Here is a 26,930-nt window from a genome sequence, read left to right on the forward strand (position 1 = left end):
CTCCCACAGCTCTAGAGCTCTAGAGTCTAAAGTCAGTGACATCCTTTAGAGGGGCTGAGGGAGGACCCTTCCCACCTCTTCTAGCAGTTCCACCTGTCCCTTGGCTGTGGCCACACACCCCTACCACCTTGCCTTTTCCTTCTGTGTGTCTCTGGACCTCTGTCACTGGACTTGGGGCCACCTGGATCATCAGGGTGATAGTGTCTCTCCATCTTTAAGGGGACAACATCCTCAAAGATCTGTCTCTTGTGTGTGGCCACATTCACAGATACTGGGAATAAGGGGGTGCTCACATTACTCTGGGGCACAGACCTGGGTACACCTGTCCAGCAGTCCCAGTGAGCAGGCATCTTTTCATTGAAACCCACAGCTGAGGGTCCCTGGGGTCCTCCCAGCCTATTCCAGGAAAGGGGCTCCAAAGCCATGCTTGCCTTTGTCCCCCTTCAGTCTCCACTCTACACTACCAGGAGCATTTTGGCGGGGTGGGGTGAGGGGGTCCTAACTTTTCCTCCAGGCATGGGACATAGGACAGCCTTATCCTAGGATCACCGGCTTGCAGAGGTCTCCTTGCCCTGGACCCTGCCTGATCTCAAGGCCATCTAAAGACAGAAGACCCTGCTCAGCTTTATAAGGAAACATACAGCTCAGTTCCTAGAAGCCAGGGTTGGGAGGCTTTGGTAGCACCGATAATATGGTTGATCTTCTTTTCTTTATGTTTTACTCTTTTCATACTAACTTTTCTTGGGAGATCTCATAACTTTCCAGAAAGAAGTATAGAACTCCAGCCCTCAGTTTCCCATATTGATTCTACCATGTGGATGATGATCTATGGGAAAATGGTAACCCTAATGCCTATGCTGGGGGACTGGCTTTCTGACTACATCGGATAACCTGAGAAAAAGACCCTGTGTTCAGTAGTTTATCACCAGTTCTTGTACTTTCTCTTTTCTCTCCTTCTCTACCTTGTCATTATTCTAGGTCCCCCTTCATGCCCTCTGCTCCCTTTCTGGTCCTTGTCCTTCCTGTTCACAGGAACAGTCCCTTACTAGACCATGGCCTGGCCACTTCATGCTAGAGAAATGGATGGATGGATGGAATGTTCAGTGGTCTGATTCATGGGAGGTGTTTCATTAATGATGTGAGTCAACAGGGGTCTCTTTTGTTGCTTCAGGACTACCATATTGTGACCACTGCAATCAGACTGCTTCAGAGGAGCCCAGACAGAAAATGGAAGTGTCCAGGGTGAGACCAGTCGCCTAAGTGGGGCGGGAGTGGGCTGAGCCGCCCTCCTGCAGCGCCGCGCATGCTCCGTGTCCCCCCTTTGCGCCCCGTTCCCACGCCGCCGTCGTCACCCCCGCCCCAGGCACGCCTGCTTGCGCGCCCTGCTCCTCCTCCGCAGCAGAGGACCTGGCCGAGGGTCGGCCACGCAGGACGAACCTCCTGAACAAGGTGAGACCGACAGCCATCTGAAAGCTCAGAACCTCTCCAGGATACCTCCCTGGAGAGCTTCTTGGAGGCAGCATCCTTGGCTTCGGGTTTTTACCTGATCTAGGGGTGCGGAGAGAAAGCCAAAGCTGCCTAGCGTGCAGGTAGGTAAACAGGCAGGCAGGAGAAGGGAAGCTCTAAAGATCACTGGCCTGTCTCCGCAGGAGTGCGGAAGGGAAGACACAGGTGGCCTGAGGATGGACGGAGGGGCTGTAGTGGGGACGTTTGGGGAAGCCCTGGGCAATGGGACAGTGCTGAAAGAGCTGGGCAGGATCTTTCAGGGATTCTGTTTGCTAGTGCCTTGGGAAGAGGAACTGGGCAGAGGTGGGAGCTGGGGAAGCTGGGGGAGCAGGGAAACTGAAGACTTATTTTAGTATTTCTCCTCTGATTTTCAGACCTGGGGCTGACACGACAGCATTGCACAGCTGATCTGCCCAGGTAATTTAGATTTTATACCTCTGGGTGTGGGAAGTCTGGGTAAGCCCCAATTATGAGGTCACGGCACTGTTACCCAGGGGCACCTGGGAAATAGCCCACAGGCACAAGCCCTGACAGCCCCCAGACTGGGACAGGCTGTCAAAATCATAAACCTGTGGCTCTCAGGAGTGGAGAGTTGCGCCTTTCCACAGTGTGTGTTGAGTGTTCATTGATTGCTCTTCCAGGGAAGAGCAAAAAGCTTAGTGAAGCCAAGGAAAGAAAGAGGGAAGGAAAGACAGAGGGAAGGTGGGAGAACAGGTAAGGGAGTGAATAAAGCTGAACTGAACAGGGAATTGTGCCTAGCGCTTCCCTGCAGTACTAGTTATGACTAGTTCCACCTAATAAGGATCTGTCAAGAACCATTATAAACCAGGTTGTGACAGAATTGTCTGAGGTCTATCAAAAGAGATGGGAAAAAATCCTCCCCTTTATGGTTGGAGTTCTAGTGACAGAGCACAGGCCATTTAGATTATCGACTACATGGGTTGAATGAAAGCTAGTAAGAGCTGAAAAAGGGGAAGCCCAGTTGCAAATTTAGGTGCTGGAACTAGAAAATTTCTGCCCAAACTTGAAGGTGATAAAAGAATAAGGCACATGTTTCTGTTTTGGAGGAATATTCTAGGCAGAAGGAATAGCTGGTACAAAGGCCCTGAGGCAAGCATGCTCTGACTCATGACTGCAGCTAAGGGAGGAACTGGGAAAGGAGGAGACAAATGGGCTGTGTGGGTTTACTCTGAGTGACAGTCTTGGTTCAGACTGTGGGCAGAAAAGGTCAAGATCTGACCTACCTGTTCAGAGGATCCCTCAGCAAGCATCCATGGTTAGTGGCCCTCTAATGGCCCCCTCCTCCTAGAACTAAGCTTGGGGCCAGTAGTTGCAAGAGAGCTCCCTCAGGGCTTTGGCAGGCAAGGCTCCTTAGCCATCCATCTCTAGTAAGGTGGTAGTAGGGCAGTTAAGTAGAGCCTTGCCTCAGGAGCAGCATGCAGGGCTGAAAGATGTAGTTGGGGCAAGAGCTGCTAGAGGAAAAGTTCTACCCTAAGTAACCTGATAGCCCTCCTTCTGGATGAAAAGGCCCAAATTCTCCGCTGTGATGTGACTAAAGAGGATTCTGACTGTTTTCCTTGCTGTTTATTTGGTGGATTTCTGGTTCCTTTATCTAGGGAAAGCACCCCACCTCGTGGTAGCATGTAGGATGGGCCTACAGGTCCTTTTCTCTGCCAGGCTTACTGTGCCTGCAGTAGACAGCCCTCTCCTCACCTTCCTCCTTCCTTGGTCCATGCAAAGAGGGCTTGAAGAAGCCACTGCTGGCCTGTGATCAAGACCCTTAGCAGGACTAAAGCCTAGGGGAAGATGTTGCTGGATTTACTGTTTCCCAGGTGCTTGCCCTGAGACCCAAGCCTTCTGGATCTGCCTCAGGCAGGCCCAACTCTATATGGGAACAAAGCTGAGCTCCAGGCTTAAAATTTCCCTTCAGCTTATTCTGTGTTCTGGAGATCCGCAACATAGACAGTCCAATTGTTCTTCAGTTCTACCAAGCTTCCTTCTTCCAAATGCACACACGCACACGCACACGCACACGCACACGCACATACACACACATAAACTCAGACATAACACCCAGAAGAATGGAGCTACCTAGGAGTTACCTGGGATCTTCATGAGGATAGGGTTTGTTGTGTCTTTGCAAGAGCTGAAATCATGACTGATATTTAGGGAGTAGGTCTCAAACACTGCTGTGTATCATCCTCGTGTGACACTTCCAATGGGTCTATCCTCCACAGGTAAAATTCTGAACATGGGCCTGGCTCTAGGACAACATAACAGCAAATGTGAGGAGGGGTAAACTGCCCCTTGCTTCTGAATTTTCTGATAGGAATAATGTCATTGTGGTGCCATTGTGGTAGTGAACAAGCACATTTATGTTATTTTTGTTTGGTATATCTGTGAGAGAGAATGCAACAGGATACACACAAGATCAGAGGACAATTTCTGGAAGTCAGTTTCACCTAACATCTTGTTGAAGGTGGAGTCTCTCTTGTCTCTGCTGAGTTGCATACTTCAGGCTAGACTACCAGACAATTCTTCTCTTACCTCATGAGCACTGAGATTACAGATTCACACCATTATATGTTTTGTTTGTTTAAAATGTGGGTTCCATGAATCAAATCCAGGTTGTCACGCTTGCATGACTAGTGATTTTACCTGCTGAGCCATCTCCCTGGATCATGTTGTTTTTTCAAAAACAACCATTTTAATCCAAAACCCTTGTAAATTTGGATCATTTCCACACCTCATAAGTGTTACAGAGTGTCCATAATGAAATGCACATGTAGCCTGTGGGCATCCAAATAATTGAAAGAACCCCTGTCCCTCCTTATTTGAATGTGTACATTTGCATGTAAGCTCTATGCATGTTTATGCAGGGAGGCCAGAAGTCAATGTGGGTCTTAATCGCTCTCTACTTCAGATCCTCCTACTTGCTAAGTAAGCACTGAACCATTTCCCCTGTCTCTTTTCCCTCCTTGCTTAAAAAAAAAAAAGTCAAGAGGACACAGTTTGCAGGGCTGAAAAGATGGCTCTGAGGTTATGTGCACTTGTTCTTCCAGAGGACCCAAATTCAATTCCCAGCACCCACATGGCAGCTCAACAACCATATATAACTGCAATTCCAGGGGATCCAGTACCCACTTCTGGTTTCTGTGGGCAACAGGAGTGCACTAATATATAGACATGCATGCAGGCAAAACACCCATACACATAAAATAATAACATAATTGTTTTAATTAAAGGCACAATTTTAAAGGACATTATTAAGTGATATTCAGTGCTTTAACTGTGCTGCTCAGGCTTCCTATCTAGTTCTAGAGCATTTTCATTGTCCCATGAGGAAACCCCTGAATCCACTAAGTTATTTTTTATATCTGGTCTCTCAGCCCAGCTTTCTGGCTATGAATTTGCCTCTTTTGGACTCATTCACTTTATAAAGGTTTGGGAATTCGTGACATCGTGGTAAATTAAAGGCAACAAGAATTCTCATATTTGGTCACTGAATGAGAGAAATCAGCCACGTGGGGCAACATGGAGGGGGCATTTAGGGACAAGGAAACTGTTAGGATATCATGTCCATAACAGGAATTGGGTGAGTTCCCTGTGGGTTGGCTAGTAGAAGCCACCAATTTTTTGGGGATCTAGTCCCTGATTGAGAACCTGGTTGGAAGTAGGCGGGAGTGAGTATTTAGTGGCCCAAGAGACTGGAACCTTAATATGGGACATAGTAAGAATGGGGGCTTGGATCAGAGCCTGGCCCACATGTGGTCCATATATACACAGTCACCAAAACTAGATAAGATTGATGAAGCTAAAAAATGCATGCTGAAAGGAACCGGGTAAAGAACTCTCCTGAGAGAAACATCCAGAGCATGTCCAATACAGAAATCAATGCTAGCAGCAAGCCACTGAACTGAGAACAGGACCCCTCCTGGGGGAAATTAGAGGAAGGATTGAAAGAGTTGAAGGAGCTTGCAATCCCATAAGAACAACAGTGCCAACCAACCAGAGCTTCCAGGGACTAAACCACTACCAAAAGGCTATATATACATGGACCAAGGGCTCCAACTGCATATGTAGCAGAGAATAGCCTTGTTGGAGCACCAGGGAAAGGGGAACCCCCTGGTCCTGCCAGGGTTGGACCCTCAGTGCAGGGGAATATGGAGGGGCAGTAAGGGGGATGAATGGATGGACTACCCATATGGGAGAGGGGATATTGGCTTATGGACAGGAAACCGGGAAGGGGAATAACATTTGAAATGTAAGTAAAGAAATATATCTAATAAAATATTTTTAAAAGCCCCCCCAAAAAAAGAATGGGGGCTTGGCAAACTACCTACAAAAGACAAAGATTTTAGCCACAACTAAAAGCTAGGTCAAAGCAGCTCTTATGAAGTGCCATGTTAAATTATATAAATGGAATCATACAACATGTGGCCTTTTGTGTCCAGGTCTGACATTTTTAACTTAGCAGAATATCTTCAGGGTTCATCCATATTGTACCATACATCAGAGTTTCCTTCCTTTGTATGGCCAAATGATACTGCATTGTTTATATATACCATATTTTGTTTATCCATTTGTTTCGTGATAGATGTTTAGACTGTTTCTGCCTTTTGGATAGTGTGACTGTTATGAATGTGGGTGTATAGGTCTTTATGTAGACATCTGTTTTGTGTTTTTAAAATTACTTTGAGTTTGTATTCAGGAGTAGAATTTAACTCATTGAATAACCATCCAAATGAACTTGTTTTGCTTGTGTTGGGGGAGATTAGGGATTGTGTGTGTGTGTGTTTCTATATGTGAGGACACGCATGCATGGTAATGCACAGATACATGTGTATATATATATGTGGAGGCTAAAAGTAGACATCAAGTGTCCATCTCAATGACTCTCCACCTTGGGCTGGAGAGATGGCTCAGCGGTTAAGAGCACTGACTGCTCTTCCAGAGGTCCTGAGTTCAATTCCCAGCAACCACATAGTGGCTCACAGCCATCTGTAATGAGATCTGATGCCCTCTTCTGGTGTGTGAAGACAGCCACAGTGTACTTACATACATAAAATAAATAAATAAATCTTTAAAAAAATGACTCTCCACCTTATATATGGAAAGACAGTTTCACACTCAAACTTAGAGCTGGTCAGTTGGGTAGTTACTTACACTTAAGTAGTTAGTTTAGCTACTTAGCTTGCTCCAAGGTCTGTTTTCTGTGTGCCTGGATTACAGATGGGCTACCACACCACTTATATAGGTAAGAGATCCAGTCTTCAGTCTTGACACTTGAACTGTCTCCCCATGGTGTGTGTGTGTGTGTGTGTGTGTGTGTGTGTGTGTGTGTGTGTTCTTGTGTGTTTAGGCACACATGCCCATGTGCATATGAAGGCCAGAAGACCATCTCAGATGTCATTCCTCAGGAGCCATCCACTTTGGGTTTGTTTGTTTGTTTGTTTGTTTGTTTGTTTGAGACCTCTCTCAGCCTGAAGCTCACTTGTAATTACAAAAATGCACCATCAGACCCAGGTTTTTATTTTAGAGGTTTATTTATTTTGCATGTATGAATGTTTTGCATGCATTTATGTGCCATGTGAATGCCCTTAGAGGTCAAAAGATGATGTCAGCTCTCCTGGTTCTGGAGGTACGGATGGTTGTGAACCAACATTTGGGTGCTAGAAACCCACCTTGGGTCCTCTGGAAGTACAGAATTTTCTTAACCTTTGACCCATCTCTCTAGTCTTAGGCCTAGCTTTTTACATGAGTTTTGGATATCAAGCTTGCATCTAATCATATTCGCATGCTTGGAAGACAAATATAGTACTACTGATGAACCATATTCTAGCCCTATGCCAATGATTTCCATAGTTATTTTTTCCTTTGCTTTGGTCATTGTTATTCAGCTTCCTATTACAGTAAGAAAATGCTTGATACAACCAGGTTATACAGAGAAGATGTTTGCTATGGCTCACAGGTTTTGAGCTTTCAGCTTGCTAATTGGCCATAGCTTTGGGCCTGTGGCAAAGTACATCAATATGATACAGCAGAATCATTCTCAGTATCACAAAGAAGAAAGAAGCGACCAGAGTCCCACTATACTTTGAGAGCACACTGACAATGGCATAAAGATCTCCAGAACACGGAATAAGCTGAAGGGAGATTTTAAACCTGGAGCTCAGCTTTGTTCCCATATAGAGTTGGGCCTGCCTGAGGCAGATCCAGAAGGCTTAGGTCTCAGGGCAAGCACCTGGGAAACAGAAAATCATCCTGTAAATCCAGCAACACCTTCGCCTAGATTCCATTAACACTTGGGCTGGTTCATCTTCATTGTCAAGTGGACTGGATTTGGAATTACCTAAAAGACTTCTAGGAATGTCTATGAGAATATTTCCAGAGAGACTTAACTAAGGAGGGAGGACTCACCCTAAATAAAGGTGGCACTGTCCCATGGGTTGGAGTCCTGAACTGGGTAAAAGGGGAAAAGGAGCTAGAAAGATGATTCAGCACATAAGAGTGTTTCTTCTTTGTTCAGAGGACCTAAGGTCAGTTTCCAGCACCCATATCAGGTACTTCCCAACTGTCTGTAATACCAGCTCCCTGAAAATCCAAAGCCCTTTATTAACATCTGTAGGCAACTGCACTCAGGTACACATCCCCCCACATAAATACACACACACACACACACACACACACACACACACACACACACACACAGGAAAAAAGAGAAACAGAACTCAGCACTAGAATTCATCTGTCTCTGTATCTGTTTCCTGGGTGTGGCTGCCTTAAACACCTGCCACTGTGCTTTCCCCTCCGTGATGGACAATATACACTCAATTTGTGAGTGAAAATAAACTCTTAAGTTGCTCACAGCAATGAAAAGAGCAATGAGTGCTGGAAATGTTTCATTCTTTGTTGTTGCTGTTGTTGTTGGTTCATGGGCTATTTTAAACTTAGCATACCATTTTTTCAATTGTTTCAATATACACATTTCGTTAAAAGAATATTTTTCGGGGCTGGGGATTTAGCTCAGTGGTAGAGCGCTTACCTAGGAAGCGCAAGGCCCTGGGTTCGGTCCCCAGCTCCAAAAAAAAAAAAAAAAAAGAACCAAAAAAAAAAAAAGAATATTTTTCCTCTGTGCCTCAGTGCTGTTATCTACCCAACATGTGAACACTGGTGATTACTCCTGAACCATTCTTTGGTAGCCACCTCACAGTCTCCATTATCTTCAGCGACTTTGATGACTCTGTTCTTCATACCAACATCTTAAGACTAAATCCCTTATCATCTATAAAAAAAAAGTCTTCCTCCCAGCTTCCTTCCACACATGATACTAATTTACAGAGGTTGTGCTAGTTGCCTTGTGAAAAACTGCAGTTGGATCAGTCCACTTGCATTTCTGGCTTCATGCTCCTCATGACCCAAAGCCTCAACTCAGTTAGCTTGCAGTTAGAGGGCTGTGGTCAGAGTACTTCTCTGCTCATCCTAGGAACAGATCTGTCCCAACCTCTGCTCCACATTTAACTTACAATTAACATTTTGATGTGTGATGTCCAAGTCTCCTCCAGTCTTTCACCTAATAATTCTACTATCTCTCCCATCTTTTTTTCCCCATCTTTATTAACTTGGGTATTTCTTAGTTACATTTCGATTGTTATTCCCTTTCGCAGTTTCTGCGCCAACATCCCCTAACCCCTCTCTCTCCCCTTCTATATGGGTGTTCCCCTCCCCATCCTCCCCCCATTACCGCCCTCCCCCAACAATCACATTCACTGGAGGTTCAGTCTTAGCAGGACCCAGGGCTTCCCCTCCACTGGTGATCTTACTAGGATATTCATTGCTACCTATGAGGTCAGAGTCCAGGGTCAGTCCATGTATAGTCTTTGGGTAGTGGCTTAGTCCCTGGAAGCTCTGGTTGGTTGGCATTGTTGTTCATATGGGGTCTCAAGCCCCTTCAAAAGCTCTTTCAGTCCTTTCTCTGATTCCTTCAATGGGGGTCCCGTTTTCAGTTCAGTGGTTTGCTGCTGGCATTCGACTATGTATTTGCTGTATTCTGGCTGTGTCTCTCAGGAGAGATCTACATCCGGTTTCTGTCGGCCTGCACTTCTTTGCTTCATCCATCTTGTCTAATTGGGTGGCTGTATATGTATGGGCCACATGTGGGGCAGGCTCTGAATGGGTGTTCCTTCTGCCTCTTTTCTAAACTTTGCCTCCCTATTCCCTCCCAAGGGTATTCTTGTTCCCCTTTTAAAGAATGAGTGAAGCATTCGCATTTTGGTCATCCTTCTTGAGTTTCATGTGTTCTGTGCATCTAGGGAAATTCAAGCATTTGGGCTAATATCCACTTATCAATGAGTGCATATCATGTGTGCTTTTCTGTGATTGGGTTACCCCTCTCAGGATGATATTTTCCTTCCATTTGCCTATGAATTTCATAAAGTCATTGTTTTTGTTAGCTGAGTAGTATTCCATTGTGTAGATGCACCACATTTTCTGTATCCATTCCTCTTTTGAAGGGCATCTGGGTTCTTTCCAGCTTCTGGCTATTATAAATAAGGCTGCTATGAACATAGTGGAGCACGTGTGTTTTTATATGTTGGGGCATCTTTTGGGTATATGCCCAAGAGAGGTATAGCTGGATCCTCAGGTAGTGCAATGTCCAATTTTCTGAGGAACCTCCAGACTGATTTCAAGAATGGTTGTACCAGTCTGCAATCCACCAACAATGGAGGAGTGTTCCTCTTTCTCTGCATCCTCCCCAGTATCAGCTGTCACCTGAGTTTTTGATCTTAGCCATTCTCACTGGTGTGAGGTGAAATCTCAGGGTTGTTTTGATTTGCATTTCCCTTATGACTAAAGATGTTGAACATTTCTTTAGGTGTTTCTCAGCCATTCGGCATTCCTCAGCTGTAAATTCTTTGTTAAGCTCTGAACCCCATTTTTTTTCTTTTTTAAAAAAGATTTATTTTTTTCTGTATATGAGTACACTGTCGCTGTCTTCAGATACACCGGAAGAGGGCATCAGATCCCATTACAGATGGTTTGGAGCCACCATGTGGATGCTGGGAATTGAACTCAGGACCTCTGGAAGAGCAGTCTGTGCTCTTCACCGCTGAGTCATTGCTCCAGCCCACCAAAATCTTTTTTTTTTCCCGGCCAAAATCTTTAAGTGATATATTGTATAAATAAAATAAGTCCCAGCCCTGAGGGTTATATGTCCTTCTATAGCCTACTCTCATGTTCCTTTAAGCCTGGCACTATATTCCATTGAACATATCATCATCATCATCACCATCATCACCACCACCACCACCATCATCATCATCATTATAATTTTATTGCTTACATTGTTTTATTGCCTGGCTCCTGCTGAGTATGGCATCCTGCCTTTGAACTCTCAAGCCTCCTGCTTCAGCTCAGGTTACAGGCATGTGCTACTGGTTGAGGTCGCCTTTTAGAGTAAGTGTTATTATGGTCACCATTTAGGAGACAGAGTCTGAAAGGTAGAGTGACCGTCCAAAAGCATTGGTGAAACATGGCCCAGTCACAGGGCACGCCCAAGAAGACTGGCTCCAGAGACCACGGCCATCAGTGCCCAGTAAAAGACATGGTATCACCACGGGAACTATGCTAAGCTGCTTGTCTCATGCCACTTGAATCTCGGCTCATATCCTGGGTCAGTTCCTTGCCTGTTAAGTCACTGAGGGAGATGCTGGCCCATTGCAGGCCTCTTCCCACAGGTACTATGGCCCATAGACACCGGAGGAGAAGGGAGCATTTTTTCTCTTGACTGGCAGGTCTTGGGTTAGTTCCTGTCCCCAGGAAAGATAACCCCGAACATTTCAGGTCCACTCCTCAGTCCTGGCTACTCTTGCCTCTTCCGGTGCCCACTGGAGCTTGTCACTGTCAAGGGACCAGCCGGTCAGTTTACCTCACTGGCTGAAATGGAGCCCAGGGTTGGAGCCCAGAAGAACTGGATGTGCCAGATGAACTATGCAAGAGAGTGAGATACGGAAGAACAAGAACAAAACAAAACAAAAAGGCATAGAAACCACCACTCTCACAAAGTCAGAAAGCCCAAGCAGTCAGAGTCTGAGAAGAAATGGGAGAAAAGATAGGAGGAGAAAATGACTGTGTCAGGGCCCTGAGGAGCGGAGGACACAGGAGCAAAGCCGCTACTCCTCACCTCCTAGTGGAGAGTGTGAGTGGGCTTTCCGGTTGATCTAATCACATGGGGCCCAAAGCCCAGGCCAGGTGTGTCCAGGTCGACAGCTACCTGGGGATGGAGGCATTAATTAGCGTGGGAGGCAGCAGAGAGATGCTGATGCAGATCTGTCCCGGCATCCAGAACGTCCACCTGGTCATCCTCATCCTGGTGGAGCCTGGCAGGGTCCGGATCCGGCAGCAAGATGAGTTCAGTGAGGCCATGGAGGTCGGAAACACGGCGGAAAGTCTGCAACACCAGCACCATGGCAACAAGGCCGAGGAAGAGGTATGCTGCGACAAGCACCTTGTAGAGGGATCTGTAAAGCTGGCCCGGGGCTTCCCCAGGCACATAGTCCCCCAGGCCAATGGTGGACAGAGAGATGAAGCAGAAATAGAAAGCATCCAGAAAGCTCCAGGCCTCCTCAAGGTAGGCGAAGACCGCAGCCGGGATCAGAAAAATATAGCCACTATGACCATCAGCAGGGCCACCAGGTGCCAGCGGGCTGCCCGCTGCGGGTGCCAGCCCCAGCGCAGGCTCAGCCAGGACGGGTGCATGGGTGAGCAGCAGTGACAGGCGCTGGGCTGAGGCAGTCAGAAGTAGCATGGTGACAGGCAAGCCCAGGAGTGCAAAAATGAAGGAGAAGGCTTTGCCTGCATCGGTCAGTGGGGTCCTGTAGCCATAGCCCACAGTGGTGACTAGCATGCTGGCGAAGAAGAGCGCCGAGGTGAAGTCCCACGCGGGGTACGAAGCATTGGCGGGTCCCGATGCGTTGGCCAACACTGCGCGCCCCAGCCGTCAGGCCGCCAGCACCCGCTCCACGAAGGCGTCCAGGGCGTGAGCCGCCACGCAGGGGCTGTGCCGAAGCAGCTGCTCCCGCAGCGTCCCCAGCTCTGCCCTCAGCCTGGCTTCGTGCGGCCGCTCCAGCCACGCCACAGGGAGCGCGCCAAGCGCCAGGTACCAGCTTAGGCGGCTAGGGCGCTAGCCAGGAGCGCCCCCCCCCCCGCCGCCGCATGGTGCCCCTACAGCCCCGCCGCCCGCTGACGTGGCCCCCTGAACCCCATTTTTTAATAGGGTTATTTGTCTCCCTGCAGTCTAACTTCTTGAGTTCTTTGTATATTTTGGATATAAGCCCTCTATCGGTTGTAGGATTGGTAAAGATCTTTTCCCAATCTGTTGGCTGCCGTTTTGTCCTAACCACAGTGTCCTTTGCCTTACAGAAGCTTTGCAGTTTTATGAGATCCCATTAGTCGATTCTTGATCTTAGAGCATAAGCCGTTGGTGTTTTGTTCAGGAAATTTTCTCCAGTGCCCATGTGTTTGAGATTCTTCCCCACATTTTCTTCTATTAGTTTGAGTGTATCTGGTTTGATGTGGAGGTCCTTGATCCACTTGGACTTAAGCTTTGTACAGGGTGACAAGCATGGATCGATCTGCATTCTTCTACATGCTGACCTCCAGTTGAACCAGCACCATTTGCTGAAAATGTTATCTTTTTCCCATTGGATGGTTTTGGCTCCTTTGTCAAAAATCAAGTGACCATAGGTGTGTGGGTTCATTTCTGGGTCCTCAATTCTATTCCATTGGTCTATCTGTCTGTCTCTGTACCAATACCATGCAGTTTTTATCACTATTGCTCTGTAATACTGCTTGAGTTCAGGGATAGTGATTCCCCCTGAAGTCCTTTTATTGTTGAGGATAGTTTTAGCTATCCTGGGCTTTTTGTTATTCCAGATGAATTTGCAAATTGTTTTGTCTAAATCTCTGAAGAATTGGATTGGTATTTTGATGGGGATTGCATTGAATCTGTAGATCGCTTTTGGTAAAATGGCCATTTTTACTATATTAATCCTGCCAATCCATGAGCATGGGAGATCTTTCCATCTTCTGAGGTCTTCTTCAATTTCTTTCTTCAGAGGCTTGAAGTTCTTATCGTACAGATCTTTCACTTGCGTGGTTAGAGTCACACCGAGGTATTTTATATTATTTGGGACTATTAAGAAGGGTGTCATTTCCCTAATTTCTTTCTCGGCTTGTTTCTCTTTTGTGTAGAGTAAGGCTACTGATTTATTTGAGTTAATTTTATACCCAGCCACTTTGCTGAAGGTGTTTATCAGCTTCAGTAGTTCTCTGGTGGAACTTTTGGGATCACTTAAATATACTATCATATCATCTGCAAATAGTGATATTTTGACTTCTTCCTTTCCAATCTGTATCCCTTTGATCTCCTTTTGTTGTCTGATTGCTCTGGCTAGAACTTCAAGAACTATAATGAATAAGTAGGGAGAGAGTGGGCAGCCTTGTCTAGTCCCTGATTTTAGTAGGATTGCTTCACGTTTCTCCCCATTTAGTTTAATATTACCTACTGGTTTGCTGTATATGGCTTTCACTATGTTAAGGTATGGGCCTTGAATTCCTTTTCTTTCCAGGACTTTCATCATGAAGGGGTGTTGAATTTTGTCAAATGCTTTCTCAGCATCTAATGAAATGATCATGTGGTTTTTATCTTTCAGTTTGTTTATATAGTGGATTATTACATTGATGGTTTTCCGTATATTAAACCATCCCTGCATACCTGGGATGAAGCCTACTTGATCATGATGGATGATTGCTTTGATGTGCTCTTGGATTTGGTTTGCAAGAATTTTATTGAGTATTTTTGCGTCGATATTCACAAGGGAAATTGGTCTAAAGTTCTCTTTCTTTGTTGGGTCTTTGTGTGGTTTAGGAATAAGAGTAATTGTGGCTTCATAGAAGGAATTCAGTAGTGCTCCATTTGTTTTAATTTTGTGGAAAAAAATTTTTTTGGAGCTGGGGACCGAACCCAGGGCCTTGTGCTTGCTAGGCAAGTGCTCTACCACTGAGCTAAATCCCCAACCCCTGTGGAATAGTTTTGATTGTATTGGTATGAGGTCTTCTGTGAAGATCTGATAGAATTCTGCACTGAACCCATCTGGACCTGGGCTCTTTTTGGTTGGGAGACTTTTAATGACTGCTTCTATTTCCTTAGGAGTTATGGAGTTGTTTAACTGGTTTATCTGTTCCTGATTTAACTTCAGTACCTGGTATATGTCTAGGAAATTGTCCATTTCCTGAAGATTTTCAAGTTTTGTTGAATATAGGTTTTTGTAGTAGGATCTGATGATTTTTTTAATTTCCTCTGATTCTGAAGTTATGTCTCCCTTTTCATTTCTGATTTTGTTAATTTGGACACACTCTCAGTGTCCTCTGGTTAGTTTGGCTAAGGGTTTATCTATCTTGTTGATGTTCTCAAAGAACCAGCTTTTGGTTCTGTTGATTCTTTCTATGGTCCTTTTTGTTTCTACTTGGTTGATTTCAGCTCTGAGTTTGATTATTTCCTGCCTTCTACTCCTCCTGGGTGTATTTGCTTCTTTTTGTTCTAGAGCTTTTAGGTGTGCTGTCAAGCTGCTGACATATGCTCTTTCCTGTTTCTTTCTGCAGGCACTCAGCGCTATGAGTTTTCCTCTTAGCACAGCTTTCATTGTGTCCCATAAGTTTGGGTATGTTGTACCTTCATTTTCATTAAATTCTAAAAAGTTTTTAATTTCTTTCTTTATTTCTTCCTTGACCAGGTTATCATTGAGTAGAGCATTGTTCAATTTCCACGTATATGTGGGCATTCTTCCCTTATTGTTATTGAAGACCAGTTTTAGCCTGTGGTGGTCTGATAGGATGCATGGGATTATTTTCATCTTTCTGTATCTGTTGAGGCCTGTTTTATGACCAATTATATGGTCAATTTTGGAGAAAGTAACATGAGGTGGTGAGAAGAATGTATATCCTTTTGCTTTAGGATAGAATGTTCTATAAATATCCGTTAAGTCCATTTGGCTCATGACTTCTCTTAGTCTGTCTACATCTCTGTTTAATTTCTGTTTCCATGATCTGTCCATTGATGAGAGTGGGGTGTTGAAATCTCCCACTATTATTGTGTGAGGTGCAATGTGTGTTTTGAGCTTTAGTAAGGTTTCTTTTACGTTTGTAGGTGCCCTTGTATTTGGGACATAGATATTTAGGATTGAGACTTCATCTTGGTGGATTTTTCCTTTGATGAATATGAAGTGTCCTTCCTTATCTTTTTTGATGACTTTTGGTTGAAAATTGATTTTATTCGATTTTAGAATGGCTACTCCAGCTTGCTTCTTCAGACCATTTGCTTGGAAAGTTGTTTTCCAGCCTTTCACTCTGAGGTAGTGTCTGTCTTTGTCTCTGAGGTGTGTTTCCTGTAGGCAGCAGAATGCAAGGTCCTCTTTGCATATCCAGTTTGTTAATCTGTGTCTTTTTATTGGGGAGTTGAGGCCATTGATATTGAGAGATATTAAGGAATAGTGATTATTGCTTCCTGTTATATTCATATTTGGATGTGAGGTTATGTTTGTGTGCTTTTCTTCTCTTTGTTTTGTTGCCAAGACGATTAGTTTCTTGCTTCTTCTAGGGTATAGCTTGCCTCCTTATGTTGGACTTTACCCTTTATTATCCTTTGTATTGCTGGATTTGTAGAAAGATATTGTGTAAATTTGGTTTTGTCATGGAATATCTTGGTTTCTCCATCTATGTTAATTGAGAGTTTTGCTGGATACAGTAACCTGGGCTGGCATTTGTGTTCTCTTAGGGTCTGTATGACATCTGTCCAGGATCTTTTGGCTTTCATAGTCTCTGATGAAAAGTCTGGTGTAATTCTGATAGGTCTGCCTTTATATGTTACTTGACCTTTTTCCCTTACTGCTTTTAATATTCTTTCTTTGTTTTGTGCATTTGGTGTTTTCACTATTATGTGCCGGGAGGAGTTTATTTTCTGGTCCAATCTATTTGGAGTTCTGTAGGCTTCTTGTATGCCTATGGGTATCTCTTTTTTTAGGTTAGGGAAGTTTTCTTCTATGATTTTGTTGAAGATATTTACTGGTCCTTTGAGCTGGGAGTCTTCACTCTCTTCTATACCTACTATCCTTAGGTTTGATCTTCTCATTGAGTCCTGGATTTCCTGTATGTTTTGGACCAGTAGTTTTTTCTGTTTTACATTATCTTTAACAGTTGTGTTGATAATTTCTATGGAGTCTTCTGCTCCTGAGATTCTCTCTTCCATCTCTTGTATTCTGTTGGTGATGTTTGTATCTATGGCTCCTTGTCTCTTCCTTTGGTTTTCTATATCCAGGGTTGTCTCCCTTTGTGCTTTCTTTATTGCTTCTATTTCCATTTTTAATTCCTTCACCTGTTTGATTGTGTTTTCCTGGAATTCTTTCAGGGATTTTTGTGATTCCTCACTATAGGCTTCTATTTGTTTATTTATGTTTTCCTGCATTTCTCTAAGGAAGTTCTTTATGTCTTTCTTGAAGTCCTCCATCATCATGATAAAATTTGATTTAAAATCAAGATCTTGCTTTTCTGGTGTGTTTGGATATTCAGTGTTTACTTTGGTGGGAGAATTGGGCTCCAATGATGCCATGCAGTCTTGGTTTCTGTAGCTTGGGTTCCTGTGCTTGCCTCTTGCCATCAGGTTGTCTCTGGTGTTACCTTGTTCTGCTATTTCTGGCAGTGGCTAGACCGTCCTATAGGCCTGTGTATCAGGAGTGCTGTAGACCTGTTTTCCTGTTTTCTTTCAGCCAGTTGTGGGAACAGAGTGTTCTGCTTTCAGGCATGTAGTCTTTCCTGTCTACTGGTCTTCAGCTGTTCCTGTGGGCATGTGTCCTGAGTCCACCAGGCAGGTCACTTGAAGCAGAAAAGTTGGTCTTACCTCTGGTCTCAGGCCTGAAGTCGCTCCTCTGAGGCTGCGTTTCAGTTCTCTGTGAGGGCAGCAACTAGAAAGGCCTGCCCATCTTTTCTCGGGTCTCTGTGCACAGGGGGTCCAGATGGCGCTAGGTGTTTTCCTCTAGAGTCAGAAATGTGGACAAAGTGTAGTTTCTTCTGGCTTCCCAGGTGTGTCTGCCCCTCTGAAGGTTTAACTCTCCCTCCCATGGGATTTGGGTGCAGGGAGCTGTTGACCGGGTCCCTTCAGATCCGGGCTGGACTGCAGGGGACCTGCCACTTGAGTGCCCCCATCTTCCTGTTCCCAGAGGCCCTATACAGTTTCCTCTTGGGCCAGGGATGTGGGCAAGGGTGGGCAGTATTGGCGGTCTGTCCCGCCCTGCAGTCTCAGGATTGCCCACCTGTCTGGACGGTGAGCTCTCTCTCCCACGGGCTTTGGGAGCAGGGAGCTGTGGGCCGGGATCAGCGAGGTTCGGGCTCCAGCTAAAAACCGGAAGTGTCCGGTCCCAGAGAAATTTTGCCTCTGTGTGTCCTGAGTCCTGAGTCCACCAGGCAGGTCACTTGGAGCAGAAAAGTTAGTCTTACCTCTGTTCCCAGGCCTGAAGTTGCTGCTGGGGGGCTGTGTTTCAGCTCTCCTTGAGGGCAGCAACCAGAAGGGCCTGCCCCGCCTTTTCTCGGGCCCCTGCACACAGGGGTCCCAGGTGGCATTTATCTGTCCCATCTTAAAGGTCAGCCTTTTAAAAATATATCCTTAATTTTAGTACTCTGTGTGTGTGTGTGTGTGTGTGTGTGTGTGTGTGTGTGTGTGTGCTGAAGAATAACTGGAGAGATTCTGAGTTCAATCCCCAGCTACCACATGGTGGCTCACAATTACCTATAGTGAGATCTGGTGCTTCTTCTGGCCTGGAAGCATATATGTAGTACTGGACACTATGCATGACATATAATTTTTTAAGAATATACATGTCTGTAAAGACCAGAGGCATCTGATCCACTAGAGCTGAAGTTATAGATGGATGTGAGAACCCTGATACAGGTACTAGGAATTGAACTCAGGTTCTCTGGAAGAGCAGCAAATGCTCCAAACCACTAAACCGTTTCTCCACCCCTTTAAGTAATCTTTGTTTTTGGTTTTGGTTTTGGGTTTTTTTTTTGCCTGATTCATAGAAACTACATCAGAAACATGACTTTATAATTAGTCAGTGTTGACTTACAGGACCTGAGGGCAATTTAAGTGGGTAAATGTATTTCCTAGACTCTGTCCCCTCTTTCTCTCCTATGGCCCTATCATTGCCAAAGAAACAAACTATAGTCACCCACCAGGGCATAATGAAACTCTTTGACCCATTACCCTTCTGGGCTTCCTTTTGGATTCTCTGCTGTTTTACTCAGGACTTTCATGTTGTCAGTCTCAAGTCTATTAGAACAGCATTCTTGAAGCAAATGGCTCTAACTAGCTTCTACATGAATTGAAGTTTAGAAGCCTGAAGCTAAGTTAACTTTGTCTACTCTGTCAAGCCCTTGGCATGAGAACCAACTCTTTGCAGTCCTCACTCAGTCTCATTGCTTAAGTCCATCCTCTCAGTTTTTAGCACAAATGAACGCCATAGGGAAAGGCCTGTGTCCTGGGCACGTTATTGCCTGTGTTCCTTTGCAACCATATGGCCACTCTCTGTCTGACATCACCTCTTCAGAGAGCCCCTGCCCATCTCCTGTAGATCCCTCTTCACTGTGCCTCTTTCTGCTCACTAGCAACTCTCACTCTCCCCCTGAAGGTTGTGGGCATGTGTTTGGTGTGTTTTTTTTAAATATGGACCCAGACACTAGAGAATGAGGAACCATAAATGGAGCATCCATGAATGCCTAAAAAGTTGGAGGGAGAGTATGAAGGGCAGAAGAAAGAAACAGAAGAAGAAGAAGAAGAAGAAGAAGAAGAAGAAGAAGAAGAAGAAGAAGAAGAAGAGGAGGAGGAGGAGGAGGAGGAGGAGGAGGAGGAGGAGGAGGAGGAGGAGGAAGAGGAAGAGGAAGAGGAGGAAGAAGAAGAAGAAGAAGAAGAAGAAGAAGAAGAAGAAGAAGAAGAAGAAGAAGAAGAAGAAGAAGAAGAAGTAGTGAGGGGGGGGGAAGTGACTCATTGGTTTAGAACACTTTGTTGCAGTGACCCCATCAAGCTATAAGAAATGTGTAATAATCAGTAGCCTATGTGAAGCTTCCAGAGGTTGCAGATACTGAGCCTATGGTGTCTGTAGAAGAGGTCGACCACTCTTCTGGAACCTCACTCATTCACACACACACACACACACACACACACACACACACACTGTACACACACACTGTACACACACACACACACACACACACACACACACACACACACACACACACCACAGCCTTGCCTTGCCTTGCTACCATTTGGCAAGAAAAATAAACCAGGTTTTGAAACAAGCTGGGGTTGGCTTTGCAGCAGCCATAGGCTACACCACCAGGCCAGCCTGATCTTACTCTTTACATGTCTCTCAGCCTTTCAGCTGTGCTTCGGTTGGAGCTCTGACTATGGCGGCCATTCTTCTGAGGGCAAAGCCCAAGGTAAGTGGTTAGTCTCCCCTTCACTGTCCCAGAATTTGTCCTTAGCAGTTTCCAAGTGCTTCTGCTATATGGAGGGAGCTTTTGCTGCCCTGCCCCATGCAGCATGCTGCTTTCCTGAGTCTCCTTTGCTAGGTTTTCTACTTCTGTCTGCTCCTCTTTCCTGAGACAAGACTTGCTGCTGAGTCGCTCCTGACTGCTGAACTCTCCAGGGACAGGGAGCCGTGTTTTATTGTTTGCATCTAGGAATAACCTAGCATTTTAATTCCCTGACACATAACTGGCTTGCTTTAGGTGACAGTATCTTTTGAGGATGTGTCTGTGTACTTTACAAAGACAGAATGGAAACTTCTGGATCTCAAACAGAGGAACCTCTACAAGCAGGTGATGCTGGAAAACTACAGTCATTTGGTGTCAGTGGGTAAGTGACTCTAGTTCTGAATTTTCTTGCTTGTTGATTGCTATGAACCCAAGAATAAGTGCATTTCTTTATCTGACCTATACTTTGTAGGTCAGTTATGCTATTAAAAATAAACTTCTAAATAGCTTGGACTTTTAAATGCTCAGGATATAATCAATAATGACCTGTCAGACCCACACAAAATCATAGATTCCCAAAACATCTTTCTATTGAGAAACAGATAGCAATTAAACTGAAATATTTATTTACAGCATTTTAGATTCATTTTTAACAGCACATGTAGTTGACATTCAAACTGCTTTATAGAAGTTAGCAACATCTTCCACTTATGAAGGCCATGAGGCCAGATAGTGCACTTGATTTCCAAGCCTGGAGAAATGTAGGCAGGAGCTAGGGCAACTTCCTTCCAGCTGCTTCAACATTCTTCATTCTCCTGTCGTTGTGCATCTGCAAGAGACTTTCCATCTTGCCAATTCCACACAAACCCAACATTTCTTCATTTCTTTGAATAGGATTTGCTTTCTCCAAGCCTAACCTGGTATCCCAGCTGGAGAAAGGGGAGAAGCCCTGGATTAGGGATGGTGGAATGGAGAGTGCGGCAGGATCCTGTACCGGTGAGCAAGGTACCCTCAGCTAACTTGATAGTGTCAGGAGTAAAACGGGCTGGCCCACGGAAGGAAGGTAATGTGGGCTGGAACTTTGGGTGAGAAGCCCTCTTTAGTGAGGATGTTAGTCCCCCAATGTTCCCTTCCTGCTGAGACTAGATGAAGAGAGGCTTATCTGCCATGGTGTTACTAGTTCTGCCCACTTAACAGCATACCCTCCTTCTGCAATCCCTTCTGTCTGCTTGATGGTTCCCTGATAGGAAGGTGAAAAGAGGGGAAACACTCCACAGAAGCCCAGGGAAGTGACACTGTGGGTGGCTCTGTCGTTACAGGAAATAGGATAAAGAGCAAGACTCTGACTCCAAAACCGAAACTTTTTGGAAGAGGTCTCCTCAGAGACACCTCGGGATCCTCACTGCAGAGACGTCCTCATGATTTCAGGCCAAATCCCATTGTAAGGTACCAACACTCCAGAATCGCGGATAAGCGGTATCTATGTCAGCAGTGCGGAAAATCCTTCAGCCGCAGCTCCAATCTCATCAAACACCGGATCATCCATAGCGGTGAGAAACCGTATGAATGCAGCGAGTGTGGGAAGCTGTTCAGGCGCAGCTTGGCGCTGCTGGAACATCAGCGCATCCACAGCGGCGACAAGCCTTATGAATGTGGTGAGTGTGGCAAAACCTTCACGCGCAGCTCCAACCTTGTCAAGCACCAGATCATCCACAGCAGTGAGATGCCGTTCATGTGCCGCGTGTGCGGCAAGGTGTTCCGGCGCAGCTTCGCGCTGCTTGAGCATGCGCGCATCCACAGCGGCGAGCGGCCCTACGAGTGCTCTGAGTGCGGCAAGGCATTCAGCAGAAGCTCCAACCTCATAGAGCATCAGCGCACCCACAGCGGCCGGAAGCCCTACATCTGCCAGGAGTGCGGGAAGGCCTTCAAGGGCATCTCGCAGCTCATCCACCACCAGCGCAGTCACCGTGGTGACCGGCCCTTTGCGTGCGGCGAGTGCGGCAAGGCCTTCCGAGGCCACTCAGGGCTCAGCCAACACCAGCGGGTCCATAGCGGCGAGAAGCCCTATGAGTGCAGCGAATGCGGCCGGGCCTTTGGTCGCCGGGCCAACCTTTTCAAGCACCAGGTGGTGCATGGAGGGGTGCGGCTCCAGCGCCGCACCCGAGGGAAGGGTTTCCGGCGCGGCTGCATGCTCCTGGAGCGGGGTCTCCATGGGCAGAGGCCCCAGGAGGCTGGAGAAGGTAGCTCGGCTGAGCCTCAGCCCATCAACACCAATGAGAAGCCCCAAGTGTGTGAGCGCTGCGGCCAGGTCTTTGAGAACAAGTTGCTGTTGTGCCGCCACTTGCGCATCCATGACGACGAAGATGACAAGAAACAGAAGCCTGTTACTTCGAGCACCTCAGCTTTGGAGGATAAGTCAATACTCAGCCAACATCTGGAAGCCCAGCCCACAGAGGAAAGCGACAGTGAAGGCAGTGTAGTTTTCCTGTATGCTGAGATGCCCCAGGGACCATCCTCACCTTGAGGCCAGAAACTGGGCAGCAGCTCAGAATGGCAGGATGGCCTCTTCCCCAGTGTGAAACAGAGAAGCAATTCAAAATGACAGTGCCCCACCCCGCTCCAGTGTAGTGTGACCTGCTCCTTCCCTGAGGGGTCAAAAAGGAAAGCTCCCTCCCTAGTCCTTGATGATACAATTGATGCCTAGAGATTGTACAGGAAGGCTCCTCAAGGGGCCTAGGCAGGGTTCTCCTGTGTGTGTGTGTGTGTGTGTGTGTGTGTGTGTGTGTGTGTGTGTGTGAGAGAGAGAGAGAGAGAGAGAGAGAGAGAGAGAGAGAGAGAGAGAGAGAAAGAGAGAGAGAGAGAGAGAATATGCTTGGGTATGTGAAAGCCTGTGTGAGTGGTGGGGGTCCAAGTGAGCAGATTTGTATTCTACAGAGTTGCTTTATTGCCTGGTGTGTTTAGGAGGGAAGCAGATATATCCAGGCAATTCTTGGCACAGTTACCTTGAAGTTTACAGACAGATAACCCCATGACCTTTCCCCTGTTTAATGTGCGGTGGTTCCTTCTCCTTAAGTGTTGTGCTTCTAGGGAAAATATACTAAAGGCACTTTATTCCATTAAAAGTTTATAAATTGAAGGGGCTCTAAGGTTGACTTGATGCTTTACAGGAAAGCACAGGGTACCTGCTGTCCTGGGGCACGGGCTGGGCTATGTGTGAAAACTTGGACCCTATGTATATGCCTCTTGATGTTGTTTGGAGGGTCTGTACCAAACCTGTTATCTTGCAGAAAGGTTAAAGCCCACAGACCTGAGGGTCTCCATTTTGGGAACAGTGTTCCTTTCCTCTAGTGCCTCATAGGTCTAGATAAGACATGGCTTCTTTGTGCCACTCCTACCCACTGACTGTCCCAATAACTAAAGTTTCTCTGCTAATCCCTTTCACAGAACTCATTGTGTGCTGATGACTGGTTAGGAATTTGCACTTAAATGACCCCTGAAATGAGTCTGCCCACATAATTATCTTTCAGATGACATTTCTTAGAATATTAAAGTTGCCATTATCTTATATGCTTTGTTTGCGGGTAACAGTTGGAAAATGGACATCTTTGTTATATGAGAGTGTTGGGGAATTGATCTTTTATAAAAATCCCTCAGGCAAAGGGTGTAACTCAGAGGCGGAGTATATGCCTAGCAGACCACAGGTCCTGTGTTCCATCCTCCCCCACCCCAGCTCAGACAGGACAAAGTGCCTTCCCAGCCCATAACTGGTGAGTATGGTGGCAAGTTGGCCTTCCAAGTGATGATATGACACCCCTCCCCCCCCCACGCACACACACACTTCTCTTAAGCCTGGTTGACTTTTCTTAGAACTAAGGGGAAGGTGTTTCATAAGAAAACCTATAGCAGTTCTATTCTGCCTGTGCTATCTCCAGAAGCCCAGGAGATCTGTCCTTGGTGTACTCAGCCCAGCATCCTGGGTATCAAGCTACTTTCCAGTCCTCTCATGTCCAAGGGGTAAGATTTTGTCACAAAAGCTGCCTGAGGACAGGTGGGTAGTACAGATAAAATGGAGGCTGCCCTTGGGCACTCCAAGGAAGAATGATGGCACCTTCCCTGCTAGATTAGTGAGGTTCAAAGACAACTGCCTCCTACCAAGAGAGTATGAGAAGACCTGGAGACCTGGGATGCTGGCTGGGGCCCTGGTCACAGAATAACTTCAGATATTCTTAAACACACACACACACACACACACACACACACACACACACACTCACACACACACTTTATGTATATAAAATGTTTTGTGTAAGGTTCTAGTTTGTAGCTTATTCTTATCTCCGTGCCCCCTCCGGTAGATCCTCACCTTCTTGTTCTATGATTGCTTTCTCGTGAGCCTGCAGTTGTGTGTTGTGCTCAGCCTTGTGTCTTCACTCCAAGTCCCATGCTGGGCACTAGTGAAAGAGCCTTCCTCTCTTAGTGTGCTGAACTTAGGCTATGTAGTGGGCTTCAGTGGCCCCTGGAGCAGTCCAAAGTATCTGCTACCTTGGTTTCCCACTAGAAAAAGGAATACTAAGAGTAGTGTCTTTTAAGTCCCTGGTGAAGTAATTGCTCAGACAATCTCTGCTAGGGCCGGCACAGATACAGGGAACTAGGCCTCATGTAGAGCAAGCGCTCACAGTGGGAGGCTCTGTGCAAACTGTCATGTGTTCTTAAATACTCATTTCCATGGCTCTGGGAAGGGAATGCATGATACCTATCCTCCAAGCCTGCCACCAGCTTCTATACCCAAAGATAAGTCTCCAGAGAAAAGGCCATGTGTAGTCATTTGCCACAGAAAGTGAGGTCTGCAGGGAGAGATGTAGAACACTTTAGAGTGGAGTACCCTGAAATGTTCCAGGGTCCCCAGTGGTTGCTACATACATAGCAACACATCTCAGTTTTCTACTTTATTTCCTGTTCCTAGATGTTTTCAACAAGTCAGTTAGGAGTAGTAAGTTCTCTCAGGTATGGTAATCAGGTGTGTAAATGAACAGAACAGGTTTCTCCTGGAATAAAGTCAGAGTACCCAGAGGGATGCTTGTACTTTTCCCTGTTTTGTGCCTGAAAATTGTGCTCCATCCCTTGTGCTAGATGGGGATTGGGGCTAATCATTCATTTGTGTGTCTTAAGGGGCAACTAGGTTGTAAATGCTTAAACTATCAAACCTCCCACTGTTTTCTAGTTCCTCCTCTTCCTATCCCCCCTCCATACTTTACCTTTAGACCATTTGCCTTTTAAGACTTTGGGTGCTTTTCAGGTGCTGTGTGAATGCCCTGGCATTGTCTCCAGGAACTGGCAGGTGGTTCTTTCTGAATTTATCATGAGGTGGAAGTTTTCAACGTTTTGTTGGTTGAAAATAAGACAGCTACTTGGAAAGGGCTTTCCCTGTTGTGGAGAGGGACTGTTTCAAGGATTGAAGTAACAGACAGTAATGAGTTCAAAGTCAGAAGCAAGAGTCAACTCCGAGCTAGAAAGATCCTAGAGTGATGCTAGGATTATTGAGAAGGGGTTGTTTGCCATGTGGGAGGGCCTGTCTTAGTCGGCCCAGGGTACAGGCTTCTCACAGGGCCCCAAATTGCAACTGTGAGACCAAGCCTACGCAACAGGTTTCTAAAGAGAAAGCTCCATCAAGAGGGACCACTGTGCCTGTTTTCTCTTTCTGGTTTTTTTGTTTTTGTTTGTTTTGTTTTGTGCTACCACATTTCAGGCAGCATGGAAGCACCCACCCTTATAGCTTTCCAAACAGGAAGTAGAATATAGGGACTTCAGGTTTGGGGGTTGGGAAGCATTGCTGAAAAGTGCCTTGGTTGGGAGTGAAGAGGATATAGTGTATCAGGGAAGCCCACAAGTCTCAGAGGGCCATTGTTTCATGAAACCACAGATGAATTGGGTCTTATGAAAACATGAAGCTAGCTGGGTTTTCTTTGGAGGGTGGTAGCCTTTGTAACCCAAGATGCCCTTTGACTCTTAATTCTCTTGCCTCTACCTCTTAAGTGCTGGAATTACAGGGTTGGGCCACCATGCCTGGGTTCTGAAGATTCTTACATTCTTATGTTGAAAGTAACATCAGTTCAAGCCCTTGCACATTTAAGAGAGAAACAGTGCCCCCTTTTGTGTTCAGTCTGGTCCCTCTCCACCACCTAGGAACGATGAGAGCAGAAATGAAGGCCTGCTATGCATTTGGAAGCTAGTGATGCATTAACATTCTTTGACAGATTGATGGGGGTATAGGTTATACAGCTTAAAGTGTACAACTGTAGATGAGTTATGATGGGTGTCCATACTCTTAAAGTCATCCCGTCTGTCACGTCAGTGAACATTCAGCATCTTGGTCAATAACTCCTCCTTTCTTCTCCTCCTATCCCACCCTTACAACTACTGCTTTCTATCACTAGTGATTAATTTCTGTATAAATGGACTTCTACAGTGTGTGTCTGGCCTCTTAGTGCCATTTTTAGATGTTTCCAGGTGTTTGTGTGTATATCCACACTTCATATTTATCCCAGTGTATTAAATGGCCTCTAATACCTGTTGATGCCTGTTAATTATTATTTCCATTCTTTCCAGTTTGAGTCAAATAAAGCTGCTATCTGTATGCACATTTCAGCATTAATGTGTTTTTATTTCCCTTGAGTACATACATAGGAGTAGAATAGCTGGTTCATTTGGTGACATATTGTTTAACTTGGGAAAGAACTGCCAAACTTATCCAAAGTGGTTGCATTATATCTGCAATAGCTGTTGTATGAGAGTTCCAGTTCCCTCAACCCTCACCAACACTGGTCTGTCTGACTTAGTGTAGC

General features: G+C 45.8%; 1 protein-coding gene and 1 pseudogene across 6 annotated transcripts; one reads left to right on the plus strand and one right to left on the minus strand.

Annotated features, from left to right (window-relative positions):
- Positions 1-1,157: 1,157 nt before the first annotated feature.
- Positions 1,158-26,728, plus strand: Zfp92 (ZFP92 zinc finger protein). 6 transcript variants are annotated; one of them, XM_039100235.2, is made up of 6 exons: positions 1,158-1,589; positions 1,881-1,923; positions 19,987-20,052; positions 20,344-20,470; positions 20,983-21,084; positions 21,408-26,728. In XM_039100235.2, exons 3-6 carry the CDS (start codon positions 20,020-20,022, stop codon positions 22,610-22,612), a joined length of 1,467 nt encoding a protein of 488 aa, XP_038956163.1. In that variant the 5' UTR covers positions 1,158-1,589; positions 1,881-1,923; positions 19,987-20,019; the 3' UTR covers positions 22,613-26,728. The 6 variants fall into 6 exon arrangements, with proteins under 6 accessions (XP_038956163.1, XP_063136584.1, XP_017457697.2 ...); XM_063280514.1 differs by having other exon boundaries at positions 1,158-1,449; XM_017602208.3 differs by having other exon boundaries at positions 1,159-1,589; positions 20,983-21,093.
- Kcnk6-ps1 (potassium two pore domain channel subfamily K member 6, pseudogene 1) lies at positions 11,795-19,255 on the minus strand (annotated as a pseudogene).
- Positions 26,729-26,930: the final 202 nt, after the last annotated feature.

This window comes from Rattus norvegicus, chromosome X (assembly GCF_036323735.1).
Source record: "Rattus norvegicus strain BN/NHsdMcwi chromosome X, GRCr8, whole genome shotgun sequence".
NCBI lineage: Eukaryota > Metazoa > Chordata > Mammalia > Rodentia > Muridae > Rattus > Rattus norvegicus.

What these genes read in the sequence shown, in the direction of transcription:
- Zfp92 (XM_017602208.3), top strand. Translation starts at nt 20,020, where the DNA reads ATGGCGGCCATTCTTCTGAGGGCAAAGCCCAAG. An exon ending in TTCTGAGGGCAAAGCCCAAG is followed by an intron (nt 20,053 to 20,343) that starts GTAAGTGGTTAG and finishes GGCTTGCTTTAG; the next exon opens with GTGACAGTATCTTTTGAGGA. An exon ending in CAGTCATTTGGTGTCAGTGG is followed by an intron (nt 20,471 to 20,982) that starts GTAAGTGACTCT and finishes TTCTTTGAATAG; the next exon opens with GATTTGCTTTCTCCAAGCCT.